This window comes from Eriocheir sinensis, chromosome 3 (assembly GCF_024679095.1).
Source record: "Eriocheir sinensis breed Jianghai 21 chromosome 3, ASM2467909v1, whole genome shotgun sequence".
NCBI classification, from domain to species: Eukaryota; Metazoa; Arthropoda; class Malacostraca; order Decapoda; family Varunidae; genus Eriocheir; species Eriocheir sinensis.
Genome location: NC_066511.1, coordinates 6,327,813 through 6,346,606, shown reverse-complemented (window position 1 = coordinate 6,346,606; position 18,794 = coordinate 6,327,813). Strand labels below are relative to the sequence as shown.

At 39.8% G+C, this 18,794-nt stretch overlaps 1 protein-coding gene across 1 annotated transcript in view; it reads right to left on the bottom strand.

Annotated features, from left to right (window-relative positions):
* The window catches only part of LOC127003206 (uncharacterized), a 76,459-nt gene that overhangs the window by 31,373 nt on the left and 26,292 nt on the right, over positions 1-18,794 (bottom strand). Inside the window, exons 6-9 of the mRNA XM_050869585.1 lie at positions 16,660-16,881; positions 15,377-15,556; positions 8,944-9,040; positions 1,320-1,387 (exon numbers count right to left, since the gene is read on the bottom strand). Of these exons, the coding sequence (XP_050725542.1) occupies positions 1,320-1,387; positions 8,944-9,040; positions 15,377-15,556; positions 16,660-16,881 (567 nt within the window). The remainder of the gene's footprint in view (positions 1-1,319; positions 1,388-8,943; positions 9,041-15,376; positions 15,557-16,659; positions 16,882-18,794) is intronic.

The window sequence follows — 18,794 nt, the reverse complement described above, 5'->3', positions numbered from 1 at the left end:
TCAATGTCTGACACAAGGCAACCATCTACTGTTCGGATGGCACTCACCTTAGAAGGAGGCTCAGAGCAGAGCTTCTTCAAGGCTTGGTAAGCAGGTCAGGTCATTTGAATTGAAATGGCTCTCAACATCCTCAATGAGGCTCCTGACATACCTCTCCTCATCTCTCCTCAGGAGAGCTCTAGTCCTCCGTAACAGATCCCTACATTAGTTCTGATTCCCAGCAAGCCTGGCAGCATGACCTCAATTTTCTCCCACATCATCCGAAGGCACAACCACTCCTTGGTCTCATGCGCTCTCCATTGCACTACTTTGCATCTTGAAGTTTCACATTTGAAGGTATCCTACAGTTCTACAGCATCCTCAAGGGTGCTGAGCACACTGAACCAATTTGAGATCGTCACTACGCACTCATGAGCAAATACCACGTCTTTCTGTCTCTAGAAATGTAAAACAGTGTGGATACATCTCACTTTTTGTTTTGACATGAAGTTTGCACCAAGCCTATGATCAGTTGCAAAGAACTCAGAACTCTGGAAAACCTTGCGGTTATGAAAGATTCTCGGAGTTCTTACTGGATGTGGTCAATCTCCTCAGCAAACCATTCAGCATTGTTATGTTGAGTCCAATGGTCAATGGTACCAAGCACCAGCAATTCTCGACCTCCTGAATCTTGCAATATTCAGGAAGAGGAAAGCTGTTTGTGTCTCTAGTACAAGAGTCATGGGGACCAATGCATAACTCATAGACAACTATGTCAGTGTCAATATTAACATCTAAGTAACTTTCATAAATCATCAAAATAGAAAAAAAAATTAAAGAAATATAAATACCTAACTCTGATCATTCTCAGTAACTCCTCTATTCTAGTTATGTCTTACTACACCGGAATAAACTCACATTTGATTTTAATCTTGTCAACTTTATACACTCCACAGATGTTCATTGCCATATCAATTTCCATTGCTCTAAAGCTGGCATGCCATGCAAGCATTTAGCTTTCATATAGCAGGGTCAGACCAGACTCCTTCATAGATTCCCCTGGCAACTTCCACTCTAAATATTCTTTTTAACAATCAAAGCTTTCACTGGTGCAGGAATATTCTTTATTTTAACTATCTACTCTTCACCTCATAAGTACATTCAAATATGAATACCAGATATGGAAGTTTCATTTTCAATTACATTACCATCTATGTTAATTGTTGCAGACCTGTTTTCTTCCTTTCTACAATGCCATTGCATTTTAACCTCGACATGGGGATTTATGTCAAGCTCCAACTAAAAAAAATAGTATTGCACTCTTATGGGAAGAATCTCACCTCACAGCTCCCCATGTCACTTTTGTTGCCCAACAATTTCCGTTTCCCTGTGTTTTCTTCTTCTGTGCCTAGAACAAGAAAATGTTTAAGTACATGATAATAGAGTACAGAATCTTTCAAACTCAATATTTCATGAATAAATCCATTTCACTACTAAATACAGATTAGCCTGAGGTGAATACATTCAAAGATCAATAAAAGGTGCTTCTCTGTAAATGAAGGTCAATGAGAATAAAGTAATAGGAGTTTCATGGGGTGCAACGATAATATTTAAAATCTTTATTTTTCTTCTTTTAAAATATTTTTAATGATGTCCTTCCCACTCCCATTTACTACAGGAGCCACTTCTAAATATCACATTTGTTCTCCAACTAAAATCAGTCATGTACACATTTTATCATGTAAATAAATAAATAAATAAATAATAAATAAATAAATTATATATATATTATATATATATATATATATATATATATATATATATATATATATATATATATATATATATATATATATATATATATATATATATATATATATATATATATATATATATATATATATATATATATATATATATATATATATATATATATATATATATATATATATATATATATATATATATATATATATATATATATATATATATATATATATATATATATATATATATATATATATATATATATATATATATATATATATATATATATATATATATATATATATATATATATATATATATATATATATATATAGACACACACACAGTGGTGGGCACCACTAACAGAAAAGTTAGCTTTGCTAACTGGTAATCCACTAACTAAAAGTAAAAAGTTAGCTTTGCTTACGCTAAACCGATAAACTGATAAACAAATTAGTGGAAGCTAACGCTATCAGCTAACCACTAACTCTTTTAAGCATTTTTTTTCCATGTCACTTTTATTTTTACTATCTTAAGTTTATTTCTTGTCAGATGGAAAATATTGAATTCTTGTTATTAAATCCAGAGTTCAAAGAATTGGAAATTGAAGATGCATTACCCTAAAATACCAAAAAGTAACCCTAATAATTGTCCATTACCCATTACCCTCCATGCCTTATTTCTATTTCTTCTTGCTGTCTCACACCTCCTTCCAAACCATGTTTTCTCTCCTTTAATTTTTACTGTGTAGAATGGAACGTATATCTCTATTCCTCTGTTGTAAATATTCATTAAAGTGTCATATTTCTCTGGGATATTAGTACTCATCTTCATATCAGTCCAGTCTACCCCACCGAAGAAAGTCTTGAGTCGAACGTAATCTGCTGTAGCGTAGTTTTTCCTTTTTTACTAATAAGCCTCTTCTCGATATTCACATCCTTCCAAAGTTTTCATCTCCAATAGTTCATGGTCGCTCTTTCCTAGTGGGCACTCATGACTGACTCCTTCATCGAACTCCACATGTTTTGTGAAAATTAGGTCAAGTCTTGATGGTTCGTCATCCCCTCTAAACCTTGTTTCTCCTTGCACCCACTGCGTCATCAGGTTATCTGTTACCAGCTTCAAAATAGTTTACTTCCCCAAGTATTTTCACCACCCTATATTACAAAATCTTCTCATTTCACTTCTTTGCAATTGAAGTCTCCTGTAAATATTACCTTTTTATCATTTTTTATTTCATCTGTCAGTGCCCGCATTGTATCTTCCAGCATAGCGTTATATCTTACTTCATTCCAACTTGTGGTTTTAGGGAGGACATAGGCTGTTATTATGTTATTTTTCTCTCCACCTTTTACCAGAACCTGCACAACCATCACCTCCACACTGTCATTTCCATATCTCACTTCAGTCACTTTCAAGTTTAATTTTGTCATTATCATCACTCCTCCTCCCTTTCCTTCTTTCCTATCTTTTCTCCAAATGTTGTACTTGCTCTTTCCCTCCAGCACAAGTTCCAGTTCTTTTACAAGCTTTGTTTCAACTATACATATAATATCTGGATCACTCTCTTAACCCCTAAAGGGCCGGAGGCGGCTATAGCCGCTTTTCCACGGAAGGGCCGGGGACGGTTATAGCCGCTTTGCTTTTTTCGCGCTAAATTTATTTACTTTTCGGTAATTTTCGATGACCATTCGTTGGCAACACTGCCAGAGATATGTTTAGGCTACTGCTTCAGAATCTTGCCCGCTCTCACGATGGACAGGCGTACTGACACGGATTCTGACGCGTCCGATTTCCTGCCAGACCCTGCCGAGCCCAGCAGAGCAACACGAGAATGAGAAGAGTATGCTACAATGACTCCCAAACCACACATCACAAGACTGTGTTACATAGAGAAAGCTTAGAGTATTGACTATATATAAGAATTAGAGCATGGGGGCATCCGTTTTCATTACGCACTAGTCAAGGCCACACAAGCGAAACGAACGCAGAGTGGGCAAGAGCCTCGCTAACTCCAAAAGTCTCTCCTCTTCAACTCAATATTTCTCCAAAACCACAGCACATAGAAACGTTTTCATGCAATAATTAAAAAGAAGAAGAGTTGATGATGACTATGACGACAAAGTAATTTCTTATTGCATTGTAGTTCAGCAGAATCAAGTGTGTGAATATAGGCTATTTTCGGTGTTTGGTGCTGAGGTGCCGGTCCTGTGGATGTTGTAGATGACCACCCAGGCCAGCCCTTTAGGGGTTAAATAATCAGTTAGTTCAATTTTCTTTGATACAAGACCATCTATGTTTGTGTATGCAATCTTTAAACCTTTCTTCCCTTCTCACTTTTTTCCCCCCTCTTTCAATCAACACCCTTACTCCCTCCCTTCGCCTCCTATCCACCACTTCTTCAGTTTTTCGTTCTTCATTCTCCAAAAAAAATTCTTTTTTTCTTCTTCTGATCTTTAATCATTTCCCTTTTTTGCTTCATTTAACATTTCTTTAGCTTTCATTCTTTCATCTTCTGACATATTTCTCTCACATAGATTTGCTTATATTCTTCAGAGTTGTTTAGTTTCCATGATCTATTTAGTATAGTTTCTGTTGCCATTTGGGACCTTAGCTTAATCTTTAGTGGTCTGTTTTTTCCTTCCTCACATTTTCCCAATCTAGATATTTCATCTACTTCTTCCTCTATCTTTTCCCCCTCTTTATTATTCATATTTCTCAATATTTTTTTCTCTCTCAAACATCTTCCTTCTCTCAATTTTTTACCGTGTCCTCGTGTGTTGCTGGTGTTTCAACGGTGTATTTACCTAGTTGTGACATACAGGAAAAGAGCTATGCTTGTGCTGTCCCGTCTCCATATCTGCTCTTGTCCAACTTTTCCTTATAATCATGAATGTTTCTTGCACAAACCACCTCCTCCTCCAGCCTATTCCATAGCTCAATGTTTCTGTTTGGGAAGCTAAACTTTTTCACATCTTGCCTACACGTGGTCGCCCTCAACTTCCATGTCCTCTCGTTTCTCTCTCGTTCCACACACACAGGTCCTCTCTGTCCAAATGCTCCACTCCACTCGCCACCCTGTACACCGCTATCAGGTCTCCTCTTTCTCTTCTTCTCTCCAGGGTTGTGAGCCCCATGCTATTGAGTCTCTCCTCATAAGTCCGATCTCTAAGTTCCGGTACCATCTTAGTTGCCACTCTCTGCACTTTTTCCAGCTTTCTTATGTTCTTTTCGTGAGGAGACCAGACCAGTGCTGCATACTCCAACCTTGGCCTTATCATTGTAACTATTATTTTCTTCATCATCTCCTCGTCCAAATACACAAATGCCGTCCTCATGTTCCTCAGCAAATTCATAGTTTGTCCCGTTATCCTGTTGATGTGTTTGTCAGGTGACATGTTCTCTGAGACAGTCACTCCCAAATCTTTTTCCTCCACTCCTCTGCATTATTATCTCACTTTCCATCTTATAATCATATTCACATCTTCTTCCACTCCTACCAAACTCTAGTTTTTTACATTTCCCAAGGTTGAACTCCATCTGCCATGTACCACGCCACTCCCATATTTTATCCAGGTCCCTCTGCAATGCCTCACAGTCCTTCAAATCATTCACTTGTCTCAATAGCTTTGCATCATCTGCAAACAAACTCACATAGTTGGTCACTCTGTCCACTAGGTGTGTGTGTGGTGTGTGTGGTGTGTGTGTGTGTGTTTGGCTGTCTCTCAATTTAATTTTCCTCTTGTGGTACTGTTTTTGTGTTGCTTTGTTTTCTCTCTTTGCTAGTGTTTTATTCCCTTATGTTTTTTCGGTGCTCTCTCTCTCTCTCTCTCTCTCTCTCTCTCTCTCTCTCTCTCTCTCTCTCTCTCTCTTAATTGCTTTTAAGAATATGTACTGTTAAAACCTACGGATATTTTGACACTATCATAACGGCACAAAACATTAAATGGGAAAACAAAATTAAAAGAGGTACTCCAGCCATACGGAACTGCCATTCCATAGCCTAATTCATGTAGTCAGTTTCATTTCATCTGTCCATCCACAAAGGTTGAATTTTAATGGATTGTGGCACATGCACCATGTAACTCATGAAAGGTTGGAAATTAATATGCCTGAGATCACTGGCTATGTGTGATAAATATTGAAACTATTTCTTCAGTAATATATTTGAATATTTAGATACAAAGAATCCCTGCACCTTATCTAAACACTAAACATGCTGATATGCATTGATAATATACCATACAAGCACACAAAAAGCAAGTTTGTATCAATCTATCAAGTCAAATTAAAAACAAACAAACAATAGACTATAATTAATAAGCTTTATCTCATTTTAGGTACACAGAATGGCATTTAGTTCTGCAAATGTAAATAAAAGACATTTTAATAATTTACTGCATATAAATCACCACAAGTTACATACTAGAGTGCTCACCAAGGCCCTGCAGGTGTTGCCTCTGGAAATGGACCTGCAGACATAAGTGTGTCCAGTTCATCCAAAATGGACAATTTTACACACCTCACTCCCACCCCGTTTCCTGACCCCACCTTTCATCTTGCACTTGCTTCCCTTCAACTCCTTAGTACTTGGCTATTTTTCATTGCATCCCTTTTTAAGACCAGATCCTGAATCCAGATGCTTTTTTGATTCTGTTGTTGTTGGTTACATCCCCATGTAAAAATATATGGAGGGTTAAAAGTGCCTCGAAAAACAAGCTGTGCCATGAGGGCGGAGTGTCGATCCATCCTCCCCTTCAACAGACTGTCGAAAGCAGTGGGTCTGGGTAAACAAATGTCGAGGTGAATGAATGCCATCACGGCACAGCTTATATTCGGAGGTAATTTTGAAAGTATATATTTTCAGTGGGATGTAATCTACACCAAGAGAATCAGAAAACCATGTAGATTCAGGATCTGTGCTTAAAAAGTGATGTGGTAAAAAATAGCTGAGTACTAAGGAGTTGAAGGAAAAAAAGTGCAAAAAAATGTTTGTGCTACTTTATTTAGCCAAGATTTTCATACATTTGTTTTTACATTAGTTACAAGTTTATGCTAGTGTGGTGGTGGTTTCAGTTTTTCTTAACCCTATCGTTGCACATGACGAGGAAGTGACTATCCCCTCAGGTGCACTCTGGCAGCCCAACGGGGGGAAGAGGGTCTCTTTTAACCTCTGTATCTCAAAAACTATTTATCACACCTAAAAAACAAAAACACCATTGGAAGGAGGAGGCCAAGATCTATAGGATTCGGTTATGTATGCCTCTCCTGCGAATGTACATGCACGTTCAGGGGGTGTTGGCTGTGAACACTTACATCAGTGCGTCTGCTACGGTCAGCCATATTGAGGCAACTGCGGATATCTCTCCATGAGGTGCTGGCAAGGTAGTATTACCAACTGCAAAATTTACAACTATTTGATCAAAGAATCTGTCAGGTGATAGGTGAAACTATGCAAAAATGCCACTATATTGGACAAGAACATCCACCAGTTACTCGTCCATTGATTTTCCACGCTAGGCTGATATGATTTTCCACCAAATTTAGTGGAAAACCCACTCAATTGGCAATCCTGTGTTGTGAGAAATAGTGTTGGAACACTCATACGCAGGAGATTTGAGTGCGGCTGGAGCTCACAGAAAGCATTTAGCACCACCAGCAAATGCACTACCACTCGCTGCAAGCGTTTAGCAATGAAAGGGTTAATAATGAATGGTTGGAGTGAGGTGCGTGAAGTCATCAGTTTTGGATGAACTGGGAATACAGCCACAGCGGTAGGCTGCTGGCATCACTTAGCACAATGCAGTGGGATAGGGGACCCGTGCTCTAGCATGTAACTCTGTGGTAAATCACACAGGTAATATTCAAAGTAGCAAGAAACATTACTGTGATGCTAGGCTATTTTAAATAATATCATGTGACTTCCATGCAATAAATAATTAGAATACCTTTTAACCCTTTCATTGCTAAATGCTCACAGCGAGCGATAGCGTCATTTGCTGCTGGTGCTAAACGCTTGCTGCGACCTCCAATCGCACTTAAATTTCCTGCGTATGAGCATGTTCCAAAGATATTTTACAAGCCTCTTCTCACCCCACAGCATTACCAATTCAGTGGGTTTTACACTAAATTTGGTGGAAAATCATATCAGCCTAGCGTGGAAAATCTACGGACGAGTAACTGGCGGATGTTGTTGTCCAATATAGTGGCATTTTGGCATAGCTTCACCTATCACCTGACTGATTTTTTTACCAAATAGTTGTAAATTTTGCAGTTGGCAATACTACCTTGCCAGCACCCCATCAAGATCTACTCAGTTGCCTCAATATGGCTGGCCGTCGCACACGCACAGACATGTGTTCACAAGCAACACCCCTGAACGTGCCTGTACATTCACAGGAGGCATACATAACCGAATCTTATAGATCTGGGCCTCCTCTTTCCAATCGTGTTTTTTTTTTTTTTTTGTTTTTGTTTTTTGTTTCATTTTTTAGCTGATGAATAGTTTTTGAGATACAGCAGTTAAAAGAGACCCCCCCCCACCGTTGGGCTGCCCGAGTGTGCCTGGGGGGATCATCGCCGCCTTTTAACTTCTTTAGAGTATGTTTTGACTATACTGTGTGATACAAGCTTACCTTTCATGTGCTTGCATGGTATATTATCACTGCAAATCGGTATGTTACAGATTTATTTAAGTAGGTTTGAGGTCTTTTTGTATACATAAACATTCTATTATTGAAAAAAAAAAAAAAAAAAGCTTGAATATATATCATATTTATTTTCACTTAATCACAAACTAGCAATGCGCATGTGCGAAATCTATTCTCGTGAGTGGACAGATGGAATGAAACCAACTATAGCCATATTAAAGTTAGGTGAATATACTACAGCTGAACAGCCCACAATGCTCATCTCTGTCTCATTGGCCCTTGAGCCTGTGATGGATGAAAGCCCATCACCCCAGGACACAGGGGTTATCACAGTTTACCTTCCCCAGATTTCACTATCAACCAGCCTGAAAAGGAGGATGAACAGCTGGGTCAGCAGCCCACTGACTCTTCAGGCCAGGATTCAAATCCAACCCATCAGATTCATAGCTAGACATGCTAGCCACTTCACCAAGAAGGTACATGACTATACAGCATGAATAATCATGTTACTATAATATCTACAACAGTTATCTTAATATACACTTACATTTGCTGGAGGATTTTTCGTCCTTGAAGACAGATGTTACTGACTGAGAGTTTTGAAGCAACAATGTTCGATGGCCAGAACCCAGCATGGCATCCCCCTGCCGATAAAAACAAACAAGTATTTGTCATAAGTTGATATAAAATGAAAGCTTGCTACTGAATGTAACACGTTTTAAGCCATAAACTCAACATAATCATCATGTACTATATATAAAAATATGCAAAATTAAATGGAACACATAAAGAAACATAAATTATATGATAATTTTGAGATGTATGCATAAATATAGAGAAATTTGCATGTATCTGCTGAATTGTATTTCATTATCCCTGGAATAGTAGCGTTGTCAGCCTCACATGCCTAGCAGCAATGTCCGGAATCCCAGACAAACTTTGGGGGTAGAAATATGCATATAGGAATGGTACAAAGTTTATTTCAAAAATTTTCACTTAAATTAGATGTTATTCTTAACTCTATGAACTATGAACTAAATGTATTTAACTCATTATTAAAAAAAAAAAGTAAAAAAAAAAAAAAAACTGCAAAAATCACAGAAATCTTATATCCCTGTAATCTTTTCACCACTGCCAGCCACAGTGTTGTCTGATGGTAATGACTTGTGCCACACATGAAGTCCAGACATGCCCTGATATGCTCCAGCCTCCCTAATCTTTATGCCATACAGGTTACTGTGCGCCATGCTGATGAACAAAGGCTGTTTTAGAAAGAATACAAATAAAATAATATTGTTCCCTTCCCATTCTCATTGGTGATGCCTGTGGGACCTATAATGTTGAGATAATGGATATCTAGGGCATCTTGGCATAAGTGCAGCAGCAGGACAACCAGCTAGGGCATCTGAGCAGCGATACCGCACTTTTATCTCCCTTTACTTTTATGTTCTCCGTTTTCCTTTGCTCTCTCTCGCGCTCTCTCTCTCTCTCTCTCTCTCTCTCTCTCAGCGATATCTTGGTGTGGTGGGGGGTGACAGGTGGGGGTAGCTGGCCGTCTACGTAGGCAACGTGAATGACACAGGTTGTGTGAACTACCCCCTCGCTGCTTCCTTTCTTTTCCTGTCTGATGCGTAGTAGAGGGTGCTGAGGTGGGCTGATGATGGTGTGAGGGGCCAGGTTGGGGTTCACTGGGGTAAGTAGGGTGAATGAGTGATACTAGGGTAGGTGGGAATATGCTGGGAGGTAGATATTTGTTAGGTGTGGAAGCAGTAGTTGGGGCCTGGTGACCAGGACAGAGGTGACAAACGTGGGACATTTCAAGGTCACTTTAATCATCACCTCTCTCTTCTACACTGTCATCACTCACACTATCATCACTTTCCTTTTCACTTTCCTGTTGTAGCTCATTGACATCACTGTCAGGCAGAAGCATCACTTCCTGTAAATCACAACTTTTGTCCAGATCGTACTTCCCATTAACCAACACCATTTTAAAGAAGTTAGTTTTTTTAATCCTGGGAAAAAAAGAAAAAAAATGACACATTACAGGATATGTTTCATAGGCACACTCACAAGGCACTAATTTGGTAGCTTTGTACGGAATACCGGACAATTGGCTACAGCAGATGAAAAAAAAACAGGAGCAACACGAACACGCCTCACACACAAAGGACAGAGTACAAACTGAAATGTTATGGCAGCCGAGCACCATAGGCCTTGGAGCGTCTAATCCACAACGCAAAGTACGCCCAAATTCGGAATACCGGACAACGCTACTATTCTAGGGTTATATTAGTTGTGATAAAAAAATAGATTTGTGGAGGAAAGTGGAGAAAAGGGAAGGGAAGGACACAGATGTAAGGTCGTTAAAAATATCCCACTGATTCACCGGCAATACGCACAGATTTGACGGAGAACAAGGTTGAAAGGACATCCTCCTGGAGGTGGGTCTTGTGTGTGTGTGTGTGTGTGTGTGTGTGTGTGTGTGTGTGAGAGAGAGAGAGAGAGAGAGAGAGAGAGAGAGAGAGAGAGAGAGAGAGAGCACACACACACACACAGATTGGAGGGATCGAGATACAGGGAGAGGGAGAAACACTTTGGTCACGGTGTCGGTGGAATCAAGCTGTAACTTGTTGATGCCTTTCTCTCTCTCTCTCTCTCTCTCTCTCTCACACACACACACACACACACACACACGAGAGAGAAACAAGAGGACATGGAAAGAAGTTGAGGGCGACCACGTGTAGGCGAGATGTGAAAAAGTTTAGCTTCCCAAACAGAAGCATTGAGCTGTGGAATGGACTGGAGGAGGAGGTGGTTTGTGCAAGAAACATTCATGATTTTAAGGAAAAGTTGGATAAGAGCGGATATGGAGACGGGACAGCGCGAGCGTAGCTCTTTTCTCGTATGTCACAACAAGGTAAATACAACTAGGTAAATACACACACACACACACACACACACACTGCAGGGAGGAGGTAGGAAGGAAGATAGCAGAGATAGCGAGATGGGTGTGAGGGGGATGTAGGGAGGGGAGGCCGCAGCTCCCGAGCGAGCCCGCGTCCCTGAGCCGAGGTGGCAGTGAGACAATGCACTAGCCAGCCACTTGGCAACTCGAGGGAAGAGGAATTCCACACACATACACATATATCATTTCTTTCTCACTATTTTTTTTATTTTCTGTTAAAATTGATTGTTACTGTAAAGTACAAATGCGCGCTAGACACACTTACGTTCTTACACAATAATAACATTGAAAGTCAAATAAGACACCGTATCATATACGACTTACATCCTAAAACCTATCGTACAATATCCGGGAAGAAATAACTCATATGCTGGCTAAAGCAAGCCAGGACACAGGATACGCGTCCTTGGATATGGTATGGGGCACGCAAGGACGCAGTATATACTGCGTCCTCGTGTTGAAGGGGTTAACAGTTGTGAAATATATGTTGAAACTACACTCCTGGAGACCCCATGAACTCGTGCTTTAATAAAATTCTATTTATAGTAATAACTGCATTAGTAATAATCAGAAGTGGGCACCCGCTAATTTTTTGTTAGTCCACAATTCGCAATTCCGCTAACTTTGTTAGGCATTCCACTAATCGCTAATCAGCAAATTTTCTGGTTTCGCCAGTCTGCTATCGCAAATCCGTTAATGCTAACGCTAATAAATTTTTTAGTCCACTAATGAAGTTCACAACAGTCCGCTAACCCTGTATTGGTAGTTAAAAACATAATTTCCAATAAAATTACCTAACAATTTATATATTTATTTATTTTATACATTTTTATATATAACACTAGACTCGGCGAGTTAATGTAAACTGCCTCCCACGCAGGCTGCCGGGACAGGCCGGCTGAGCAACAGACAGTTCTAGAATATTCCCACCCATGCAGCCTGGGCAGCCTGCTGCCTACATGCTGCACATCAGACAGATCTAGAATAGGGTGGCCAGATTTCTGGAAGTGAAATCCAGGACGCTTTAATAAAAAAACATTACCTAGGACAGTGCATGAAATCCGGGACATTTCCAGGACAATTTTATTTCCAGGATAAACCATTAGAATCCAGGACTGTCGCTGAAAATCCGGGACGTCCGGCCGCCCTAATCTAGAAGTTTCTCCACTTTCAAAAATACTCTTGAATTTCCCAGAAATTTCATTGTTGGCTGTTTTTGAAAATTTGCGTATACGGACTATAATTTTAGCATTCCGCTAACTCCAAATCCACTAATTTTTCAAATTTTCCGCTAATGCCATTCTGCAAATTTTTTGTTAGTCCACTATTAGCAGACTTATATTGAGGAATGCCCACCTTTGGTAATAATAATAATAATAATAATAATAAATAATAATATTGCAATCAATTGCAGTGCAACCATCTGCAGAGTACCATTTTCTGCCAGCAGCTCACACACTAGCTATATTTCACACACTATAGCGTGACTATCGCACAATGTATCGTAATTTGGATTTCACAGCTGGTTTCAGTGAGTTCAGATGCTTCATACAATACAGAAACAAAAACAAAACAAAAATAATAATAATAATTTTCGAGAACATTCTATAATACCCAGCATTTAACCCTTGTCTTACGGGTGGCCGAATTCATTTCTGTTTTGTGCTCCGGGTAAAAATCACAAACCTTGAAAATGCCAGAAGATAATGTTCTTAGTAATAATCCATTTTTCTGTGTAATTCTAAGTACAATGATGTACTTGTCAACACGATATGATCTCTGAAAGCAAAGTTATTGCGTATCAAAAATTCCTTCCCAATCGTGTGACGTAACCCGACACGCATTGCCTCAAACAAGACTCAACCTGAACGCTGTCCAGACGCTCGCAGTATTGTGTGTGTATTACCTAGTTGTAGTTTTACAGGGCATGGGCTTACGCTCGTGTGGTCCTGTCTCCATATCTGTATTTATCCAGGCTTTCCTTAAAGTTATGCACACTCTTTGCCAATACTACATGCTCACTAAGTCTGTTTCAAACCTCTATATTTCTTTGCTGGAAGCTATATTTCTTTATGTCTCTCAAGCATCTTCCTTTCCTCAGTTTTTTACTGTGTCCTCTTGTGTTGCTGGTGTTTCTTCCTTCTCTTAGTAGTAACTCCTCATTGTCTACTTCTTCCATTTTAATCAAAATTTGTATTAGGTCTCCCCTTTCTTTTCTTTGTTCCAGTGTTAGTAGGTCCATTTCCTTTAGCCTTTCTTCATATGACAATCCCTCCAGTTCTGGAACCATTTTTGTTGCCATCCTTTGTATTCTTTCTATTTTTTTATGTTTCTTCTTATGGGGAGACCACACAGTTTCCGCATATTCCAATTTTGGTTTAATCATAGTGGCTATTATCTTTTTCATCATATCCTTATCCATGTAGTGGAATGCTAATCCTATATTTCTTACCATTCTATACGTTTCTTTGAATATCCTATTAACATGAATCTGAATATCCTATTAACATGACTCTCAGACTGTTGATGTTTGCACGCCTTAAAGAATTTGAAAAATTTCTTTTGTTATTTCTTACGTTGTTTGCGAGGTAAGTTGCTGTGTGTTTCCATTCGCTACTTTTATGTTTTTGGCAAATGTCTTTTGGTGGTTTTTGTAGGCGGTCCAATTATCTGTTGTGTTGTATGTCTGCGCGCGTCTGTAGAGTCTTTGTTTCTTGCAATGTTGTCTGCGTAGATCCCTGGAAAACCAGGGAAGTGTGTACCTACGAGAGTGTTTTTTGTGGTATGTGACTGTTCATTGAGTCATGTATGGTGTTTCAGGTTGTTCCAGTTGGTGGAAGGAAATCTTGTGTGTGGGTCTATCGCAAAAAAGTCAGTGCTGAAAGCAGTTAGGTCTTGTTTGATCATGTCTAAGTCAGCCCTTGAATAAAGGAATATCAGGCTGGGTCTTAGTTTATGTCTAATCGGTCGGAGGTCAGCGTCAACGATGAGTATGTCATGGTCATTAAGTGCTGGAACAACCTGAGTGTTTATGTTAAGAATGATGTTGGTGAGAAAAAGGTGGCGCCACTATAAACACCTGCCTGCGCCAATACGGGCTGGGGCCGACTAACATCCAGGCCGCTCAAGCAAGCCTACCAGCGCTATGAGCGTAGACGGAAAAAAAAAAGTGTGTGCTGTGGTCAAAGGGCTGCCGTGGCAAGCGGGGCGTGTTACAGTATGTGTTCATGTTGGCTGGAGTACTGTTTGTGAGAGTGAAAATGTATGAATGTCAATGAATGTGTCGTGTAGTTGGTGTCTTTGTGGGGGGAATAATGGGGTTGGAGGTGTCAGCATCGGGAGGGTCAAATGGGGATATTGCTGTCCAGTCAATGTTAGGGAGGTTGAAATCACCTGTAATCCAGATGTCAACACTACACCATCATTATTAATTACTTCACTTACTGTGGCCAAGGAGAGAAGCATAAAAATGGCATCAGTTAAAAACAAGGTTGAGCAAAGGAGGAAAAAGATGAGGTAAGCCAGAAGAGATCCAAAATTGAAACAGGTACCACAAGCACTTATCTCCAAACCTCTCCAATGACTAAGAGTTCACGCTGTGGTCACAGTGATGTCTCCGCTCCATCAAGGTTTGAAACAACCGTCTTTGAAGCTATAATGGCATGCTTCCCTGGCCAATGTTTCAGTCTCCCATAACTCCTTCACAATCAGTTACTGTTCTTGTTTTGGTTCACTCCAATCCAATCCCATCAGCATCCTCTTAGTACCTTATATTTATATCATTAGTCTCATTATTATTTATATTTTCTTTTTCTTGATTTTGCTCTGAGCGGTGTCCTAGATGTGCTTCTCTATAAACACCTTGAAGACAACCCTTAACATGAGGTTAGTGGCTGTTACTTTCCATCTAAAATTTTCACTCCTTATGGTTTTCGCCAACCCCCGCCAGGCTGTGAGTTTGCAATTATGAGTGTTTATTACCATAAATACACTTTCAAGAAGAAAACAATACCTGGGGTCTTGAAAGGCTGAAGTTTATCCCTTTGTCTACCTCTTCAGATTCAGATCTATGGCACTTTACAGGCTGAAGTTCTATTCCTGTTTCTTCTATGGTTACACCTGAACATTTTCTTCCAGAAAATGGCCTGGCATCAATTTCTTCATCTGTTGATTCTCCCTCGGAGGCAACATCCTGTTGAAGAAGGATACAAGTGATATATTGTTCCAAGCAAACTACAAACAATACTGGACTTTGCAAGCTACTTTGAAGACTCTACCTTGTAACCTTTACGTGGTAACAATACTGGACTTTGCAAGCTACTTTGAAGACTCTACCTTGTAACCTTTACATGGTAACAATACTGGACTTTGCAAGCTACTTTAAAGACTACCTTGTAACCTTTACATGGCAGATGTACTGGTACATAAAGAGATGAGATATATTTTTATGAGAGCCACATCTATATCTCTACATAATTAAAAGCTTACCTAATCCCCCAACCTGAGTAGCTAAGACCATAGAGCTCTGCTAGGGTTACAAGAGAGCACTACCTATCTCACTGAGAAGTCATGTGCTGTGATCAAATTCACATCCTCTTGGTCATGACTCATGAGGCAAGCACAAAACCCAATGAGCTACCTGGCCTTCTTTCTTTACACATGTAGAGGGGCATTTCTAGATAAGTTATGAAGGAAATATCTTCCAGAATCTGAGACTCATGCCTATATGGTAGATCAAGCAAATTAAATGTTGCTAATGTCCAGCAACACACGTTTCAGCCAAATAATTAAATAAATTATATACACAAAAAAAACTATGAACATTTTGATGACATGCTGCTTCAGCTTCATCCTGTCTGCTAATACTGAAAGACATTTGAGCAACAAGCAGCACTTCCTTACATTTATTGCTCTGTACTTCAGACTAGGTATGATTTCATTAAATTAACATTATTTTTATTTCCTTTTCTTTGATCACTGACATTATAAATTATAAATAGAAATGGATATGGCTCATCATCTCTTCACAAAGTCATTTGGCCAACATGCACAATAAGGTTAAGTGATCCACACTTTGCATATTCATTACTCCATTATTTTTACAAATTCTACACTAGAGCCAAGTAACAAGAATACTGAGAATACTGAGGGTCAAGGGATGCCACAGCTGACAAAACAAGTAGGCCAGAGGAATAATTGCTAAGCATAGTTCACCACACTACACTTTCATACACCATTAAAATTCTATTATAATAATTTTGGCCTATTTTCTTAGCAATCAAAACATAGGCTCACCGACATATAATCGTCTGCATGGCTTGAGTCCGGGCAATGTCCCCCAGAGGCCCCACCTACACCCTCTGGAGGAAAAACACCCTCTGCACCAGGGGGCACTTGAAGTTTAGGATGCCCACAGTTATCCTCATCCTCTGAGCTGTCATCAACGCCTTCTCGATCTTCCAGGCGTCGTGGGTACTTGCTGCTGGAGCTCTCACTTGCAGTTTTCTGCCGACGATTCTTTGGAAGGGAGAAAACATTTCACATAATATGTCACATATATTGTCAAAAAGACTATGTAAAAACAATATAAGGTGACAATGTACAGTAGGCAAGCTGTAGCTACAATTTAATTTACTTCCACTTCTCTACAAACTTTTCACTAAGATAATCACATTAAAAAAATAAGTGTAATGCTAGACTAACCAGCCAAGAGAACAAAAGAGATTTCATATTGAATACTCGACAACTCACCACATCCGCATCATAAACCAAGATAACAACCGACCACAACATGTCATCACCTAAGTATCAGAAAACCTGGCATTACCATCATGCATGGCATTCGGATAATGAATAAATTTATCATCATCATTCATCATCATCGTTTAACGTCCATTTATTCCCTACGGTGGGGTTGGACGGGATATGAGCCTCCACCACGGTTGCCAGTCCATAGCCATTTCTTCTGTGATGTTCAGCATCCTCATATCTTCCTCCACCACCCTTCTCCATGTCTTCCTTGACCTTCTGCCCTCTACCTCAAAGTTTAGTGCTCGTCTCAGGATGTGTTCTTCTCCTTTTCTCCTCACATGTCCAAACCACCTTAATCTGGTTTTATTAAGTAACTCCTCCGGGCCCTCCAGGCCACTCCTCACCACTTCTTCATTTGAAATTCCATCTTGCCATCTGATTGCCATCAAATATCTAAGCATTCTCACATCACACCGTATCAGTAGTGCTTCCAGCTGTTTCGTCGTAGCAAAAGTCTCTGCCCCATACAGGAGCACCGATCTCACACACGCTCTGTACACCTGTGCTCTGCTGCCAAGCGGGATATTCTGGTTCACTAATAAGCTTGCCAGTTCCCTCCAGCTCTTTCAAGCACAAGCTATCCTCCCTCTCACTGCAGCTTCTGCTCCTCCTTCACATCGTTTGACATCCCCAAGGTAGCAAAAGCTGTCCACTACCTCTACAGGGGCTTCACCCATCCGCACTTGCCTAACATCCACCTCTATCCGTCCTCCTCCAACACAAGTCGGACAACGGAAGTGGACACCAGCTCTACGCACATCCCTTACACCCAAACATCTCAGATGACGCCACCTTTCACATCCTGCACACCACACCGAATTCTCTCTCACCCCTCTTCCACAGCAACCGCACAGATATCTCCTACTCTACATTCTTATCATTGGCTCCTGTTAAATTATGAATAAATTTAACACCTGCAAACTCACAAAAAAAAATGTATTTAAAACAGTGATCCCACTTTAGATTAACTTGTTCCTACTACTCCTAAACTGCCTTATGTTTAAGCTGTTATACCTCAATTAGACCTTAACCCACACAGTGTTTAGTAAGGACAAGTACATACCTCTTCAAGAACTGTGTAGTATGAACTAATGTTTGCTCATTCAAACACTTACACTGCGGCCATTTGTTTTCTATCTCCTCCAGGAGTACTAACCCTTTCATTGCGCGTGGTGAGGGAGGCGACTATCCCCCCAGGTGCACTCTGGCAGCCCAATGGGGGTGAGGGGGGTCTCTTTTAACCTCTATATCTCAAAAAGTATTACTCACAGCTAAAAAACAAAAAAACATTGGAAAGAGGAAGCCCAGATCTATAAGATTTGGTTGTGTGTTAAAAAATAAAGGTCCAAGGACACTGCCCTGAGGAACACCAGAAACAACAGGCAGAGAAGCAGAGCAGGCGCCATCAACAACCACACACTGTAATCGATTAGTTAAAAATTCTTTAAAAATACTGAGAAGACTTCCACCAATATCAAGGAGTTGTAGTTTATAAATTAAAGCCCTATGATTTACATCAAAAGCAGAACTAAAATCAATAGCAACAACTCAAGACTCATGCCCACAATCCAATGAAGACTGCAAGTCATGAGACAGAGTCAAGAGAGCATCACGTGTTT